Here is a 5,983-nt window from a genome sequence, read left to right on the forward strand (position 1 = left end):
GGCAGTGTCCCGGATGTGCATGTGGATTGGCTCAGCCCTCGCTTCTCTACTTCCTCTTCCTTCTTTGGAGGGTGGAGTTACCAAGCATTGGGGCGACGTCACTGCTTCCTCCGCAATGCATTCTGGGATGCGCAAAGGACTGTGGGGGAGAGAGTGGTTCAACGTGTTTTGCACATAGAGCCAGAAAAGTGGGTGCGCAGGGGGAGAGAGACAGACAGACAGAACTATACAACAACATTTTACATATTCAATTAAAATAAATATATATACATATTAATATATATTTGAATATTTATGCAGAGCTGATATGTCATTTATTGTAGGCCTATTTAAATTTGACAAGACCTCAGGTCTTTCAACATGTAATTAAGCAATTATACTGACATGACCCTGCGTGTCTCTACTGCTGGAAGCGGCAGGACCAGTTGAGCGGTGAGGCGCGGCCGAGGCAGCCGGGGAGGGAGCAGCGGCTCGGGGACTCTGGAGGATCAACCGGCTGTCTGCAGGAGCGTTTGATCTCCTTTATAATACAACAAATAACGAAACTGGGTGAGAAAATCTGTTTACTGGACTGCACCGCAGCGTGGCCAGGTTAGTGGAGGAGGATTCAGTGGTTGTGTGTGAAACAGCAGCGTCAATCATAGTGAACAGGACATGAGTAATGATGTTCAAACAGGAAGGGCAGGTGAGCAGGCCTCGATTCAGACGCTGCTGTCCGCCAGACGGGCCGCTCCTGTGGGAACATATTTCTGCCCAAGCGTGTCCCCTACCATTTATCTTGTCATGTAAATATGTCGTGTTTGTCTAAAGGAAACCTGAGGTCGGTTCATTCATCCCTCTCAATCTCATTCATATTAGTAGTTATGTTAACAGCAGTAGTTTTCAATGGATCAAATAAATAATCTGGGTGATGGTTTGTGATATTATTCCAGGTTGATGTATCTATGTCATATTAATGTATAACTATAGGAAGAAAACCATGGTAGTGCCACTGCAGTGGGTTTCCCCCTCAGCAGGAGGGCCCCCTGAACATTCCTACTACTACTACTACTCAATTTCTTAGCAGACACCCTTATCCAGGGTGACTTACGATTGTTATAACATATCACATTTGACCAATTTATACTAGGTATTAATCTAGGTACAGTCCCTTGGATACAACAGCAGTGTCCCCCACCTGGGATTGAACCCATGACCTCCACTCCAGAGTCCAGACTTCTCCACCCTACTGCACACTACAGTCCAGGGGCAGTGTGGGGGGCTGGGGTATCAGAGCCTGGTCCACCCCGGGTCACAACACACGCGACTCCTCAGTGTTTCCAGAATGAATAAACAGATCGGTATGTTTGACATGCTCAAACTGGAGGAAGTGCAACAACTTTCTCCACAGTAATTTTTGTGCCCAGAAAATATTTCACCGAGCTGTGACCCCAGCGCCTCACCCCAGTGCAGTGCTGCACACACCGAGCTGTACTCTTGTCAGTGTAGATGAGGGGGTCTGACAGATGAGTAGCTGTTTAACCCCAACTCACACTGCTCTCCTCCGCAGGGGGGATGCTTCTGATCTGGAGAGCCATGCTGCTGCTGGGCTGCGTGGACTGCTGCCTATCCACAGGTATGACCTACACACACTGATGTCCTACACAGGCCTGCCACATTGAAATGAGCACTGAGCTAATGTGTGTGGCACAGTGACAGGCATGAAACAGAGCAGGCACTAGCACAGCAGCTTCTGACCCCACTGTGTTTAAAACCTTGCAGGACAGCCCTGTGTTGTGGGGGTTGTTGGGGGATGGGCGACGCTGCCTTGTGTGGATCACCATGCAGAGGACCTGGAGATGGGGAATGGCACCGTTGAGTGGAGGAGCAGCCAGGGCGCCATGGTGCACAGCTCAGTGTCGGGAGAGGAGCCCCCCTACAGCGGGAGAGCCCAGCTGCTCGCTGCGGACCGCCGCTCCGGAGACCTGTCCCTCCGGCTCTCCAGCATCACCCTGGCAGACGCGCAGGACTACCACTGCTACCGCAGCACCGCCGGGCAGCAGACAGCAGAGCGGCTGTGCCGGGTGTGTCTGACTGCAGCAGGTCAGCTCCCGCACTGAGGGGACACCGGTGGTCTCACTCACAGAGGAAATACAGTCCAGATAAATACACACCTGAAGAATGGCTGTGCCAAATCTCAGGAGTTTCACTTTCAGATACAGTAGTGTGGGGCTGTGTGTTATAATTGTACAGTGTGGGGAGTGTTACTGTGGGGAAGTGCAGTTGAAATAGGATTTGTGGTTCAGTTGTTTGAGAATTAAGGAGGAGACCTCTGAGCAATAAACCACAATGATCAGCTGATTGCAGCTGTATATTAACACTGACACTAATGTGCTGATGGAAAGTGCGACAGTGACCTCACACTGCTCTCCTCTCTACAGCCCGTTACTCAGAGCCAGAGCTGCACAGAGTCCCAGTCCCAGAGGGAGGAGACGCCCAGTTCAGCTGCTCCTCCTCGGGGGGCTTTCCTGAGCCCAGGGTCCACTGGCTGCTTAACTCACAGCGCCCCCCTGTGGACACAGAGAGGACACACCACACTCAGGACCCTGTCACTGGGCTGGTCAGTGTCTCCAGCCGCCTCACAGTCAGTGTCCACTCCACACAGGACATCTCTGTGAGCTGCACCATTGAAAACCCCCGACTCAACGAGAGCAGGAGCTCATCAGAGAGGAGCTGTAAGGATATGCGTCTGTGTGTCTGTGTGTGTGTCCATGTCCCTCTCAGGTCCTGTCAGCTGTGGTCCAGTCCAGTTCTGCTTCAGTAAGGCTCCCTCTCTGTGTGTTCTGAACGCAGGCTGTAGAGATATTACTTTGTAACTGATTAGTATGAGTGAGTGTTCTTGATCCCTTTAACACACATGTCCAGGGCTGTAACTGCACGTGCTCATGGGAACTGGTGTCTGACTGTCCTGCTGGGTGTCTGTGTGTCCAGACAGCGTTCAGGCCCATGGCTTGGGGGTGAAGTGGGTGTTCAGCGCGGCACTGTGTGTGGCTGTGGCTGTCATGGTGGCAGCGACCCTGTGCTATCAGATCAGCCTGGACAGGAAGTCCATGAGGAAGTCGCGGACATGGACAGGTACCTGTGCCCTCTGCATCACCCGCACTGCAACAGCAGCAGCTGGATAACCAGGACCTGTGACTGTGTGTCAGCTTGTGAAAACTCTGCAGATTGATTCAAGATACCAGTGACACTGGAGAGGGCATTCAGCTTGGCTTAAATTCAGCCTCACAGCTGTTTCTGTATTAGGGGTTTCAAGATCAATGGATGTTCAGCCTCAGTGATGGTCTTTTCTCCCCAATAACCTTCCCGTCTCTCTCTGGTCTCTGCAGAGGAGTTGAAGGGCGGTGGCAGCAGTGGCAGCCTGGAGGAGTGGGGGGGGATGATGGTGGACACAGAGCTGCTGGACAGTCTGACCGAGACGGACGTGTAGCAGACAGGACGGTCCACACCCCCCCATGGAGGCCGCAGGGAGGACGAGTAGTTCAGGGCACTGATTCCAGCACACTGTCTATTTCTGACCAGGTGACGGGCCAAGCCGGTGTTGCAAGGGCCCGGCAGCTGTGAGAGGGATGAGTTGAGGCCCTAGCCCCTCCGCGCTACACCACGGGCCAGATGGGACACATTGACACAGTTCACTCAATGCAGTGCTGTGGGCTCCATGAAACATCTCAGGCCCTTCATCTCACCGGGCTTCTGTTCTTAGAAAAGTGTCTGTCCTAGTCTGGGCTGTTTTCAGTGGGCTGTGTGCGTTCGCAGATGCCTGCTTTTAATAACATAAGAAAGTTTACAAATGAGAGGAGCACCTCATCGCGCTTGTTTAGTGTCCATGAATAACTAAGTGATCAAGGATCCTATCCAGTCTGTTTTTGAATGTTCCCAAATTGTCTCTTCAGCCACATCGCTGGGGAGTTTGTTCAGGTTGTGACGCCTCTCTGTGTGAAGAAGTGTCTCCTGTTTTCTGTCTTGAATGCCTTGAAGCCCAATTTCCATTTGTGTCCCGGGTGCGTGTGTCCCTGCTGATCTGGAAAAGCTCCTCTGGTTTGATGTGGTCGATGCCTTTCATGACGTTGTTCATGACTTGAATCAAGTGCCCACCTATTACATAATATAGATTGGATACATCAGAGCTTACCGCCTCCGGTCCTATAGTTAACCTGGCAATTGCATCCTACATTAATCTTTGCAGTTTTAAGAGTGATTCAATGTTAATGGAGTGCGTGTGGAAAGTGTTACCCGAGTAAAAGTGCTGCAATACGGCATAGTTGTTGGGTCTGAGGGTGGCACTGGTGCAAGGACCTCCTGTTTCTGATGCCGGTGGTGAGAGGGTTCTCCTCGAGGCCTGGCCCCGCCCAGCAACACGGCACAGCAGCAGTCAGTGCCCTCAATCAGTTGCTCTGTTTTACTAGTGCAGACTCCCATCAGAACGAGGAAATAAAGTACACTGGGATTGCGCTGAGAAAACACAATAAATTACAGCCATTATTTCAGAGTCAAGCTTTCGGTTGGCAGATTACCATTGCCGTCATTGCGGAAAACCCTGCTTCGCAGAGACAGGATGTTGGAAACAGAAGCAATGTTTTCAGTGCTTTTGTGGCTATCTCACGATATTCAGCCTTGATTTTAATCCAGAAGGTCGGCAGAAATTAAGTTATCTCAAAATTATTTTAAGGCCACAGTCATTTGCAACCTCAAGGAGTTGATCTTCTTCCTGCACAGACATGGACGATTCAACTGGAACTTTCACAAATGCTCGAACTCCGTTGACAGCGAAGCTAGGTGATCGCGTACCAGCTGGGAGAAAGACGGCCCAGTCTCTCCCAAAATCCCGGCTAATGTTTGGAACATGTCAAATATGCCCCTGTCCACTCGCCGTCCCCACAGTTCCATTTAAAGACAGATGTCATTCTCCCCTGAAGTGACAGATTTAGTTTGTTGAGCAGGTTGAATGTCGCACAGGTAAGCGAGTTTTGCGACCCATTCCTCGTCATTGAAATGTGCTGCCAGTGGTGACTTTTTTGCAAAAAAACATGCAGAAACAACTCCAAACAAGATATGAGATTTCCCTATGATTTCCTTCCTTAAATTGTTACAATCAACAAATCATGGCACTAGAAGCACCACATTCATCCCATAGGTTTAATATTCATCTCCTCATTGATTGTGTTGTTGCTCCTCATGAAATCTGTCAAATTCAAAAGGACACAACATATTACAAGTCAGAGTTCAGTGAATATCACAATCGTTGTGTTGATTGTTGCAGGTCTGTTGTTTTTTTATCTAGTTGTATCACTCATTTCCTGTCTCCTTACTTTTGAGTTGAAAGGAAAGAGTGTGTACCTAATAAAGCATAATTACACATTGTTTTTGAACTTCATTTTGTACTAGACTTTGTTCTCCTTTGTCCATTAAAAAAAAAAACATCTGAAACCAAACATGTACAATTAGATAAATTAAGTTTAACAGAAACAATAGTATCAGTATTACTTTGCATTCTTTATCGCCGGACTATTGAAAATAACAAAGACAAAATTGGAAACGTTTCAGGTTTTCATCATTACATTTCAGTGAAGAATTGCACTTGGAAGATCACTTTTGAGTTCCTTCAAGGTAAATCACAGCAGTATATATTAGAAAATAAATCGCACAGCAGATATCTTGCAAAGCTAAACCCAACTCCTTCCCTTGCACCCCACCCAAAAATCTGGCAGAGAACAAACTTAAAGTTAAGTTAAATGTGTAAACCTCCATCTGCCGGCCACTTCTCCTCTCCATCACCCTATTCTTCCAGGATGTGTTCTCTTTACCTGTGCCAAGTCCAAGAGCATCGATCTCCTGTTTGATTAGTTACAACAGCAAGCTGCAATGATGTAAAATTAATTGCTTGAGCCCCTGTAATTCCCAATTCGACAGCTCATTTTCAGTTCATACCCAGCCACCTGCTACT

General features: G+C 48.7%; 1 protein-coding gene across 1 annotated transcript; it reads left to right on the plus strand.

Moving 5' to 3' along the window:
* The first annotated feature begins 407 nt into the window (after positions 1–407).
* LOC136750774 (ICOS ligand-like) lies at positions 408–5,399 on the plus strand. Its single transcript, XM_066705828.1, has 6 exons — positions 408–591; positions 1,550–1,615; positions 1,762–2,082; positions 2,421–2,714; positions 2,971–3,114; positions 3,369–5,399. Exons 2-6 carry the CDS (start codon positions 1,555–1,557, stop codon positions 3,467–3,469), a joined length of 921 nt encoding a protein of 306 aa, XP_066561925.1. The 5' UTR covers positions 408–591; positions 1,550–1,554; the 3' UTR covers positions 3,470–5,399.
* Positions 5,400–5,983: the final 584 nt, after the last annotated feature.

Source organism: Amia ocellicauda, chromosome 6, assembly GCF_036373705.1.
Source record: "Amia ocellicauda isolate fAmiCal2 chromosome 6, fAmiCal2.hap1, whole genome shotgun sequence".
Classification (NCBI taxonomy): Eukaryota; Metazoa; Chordata; class Actinopteri; order Amiiformes; family Amiidae; genus Amia; species Amia ocellicauda.

Coding starts and splice junctions, on each gene's coding strand:
- LOC136750774 (XM_066705828.1), top strand. CDS start 1,555: ATGCTTCTGATCTGGAGAGCCATGCTGCTGCTGGGCTGCGTGGACTGC. Junction 1,616..1,761: donor GGACTGCTGCCTATCCACAG/GTATGACCTACA, acceptor AAAACCTTGCAG/GACAGCCCTGTGTTGTGGGG. Junction 2,715..2,970: donor GAGCTCATCAGAGAGGAGCT/GTAAGGATATGC, acceptor CTGTGTGTCCAG/ACAGCGTTCAGGCCCATGGC.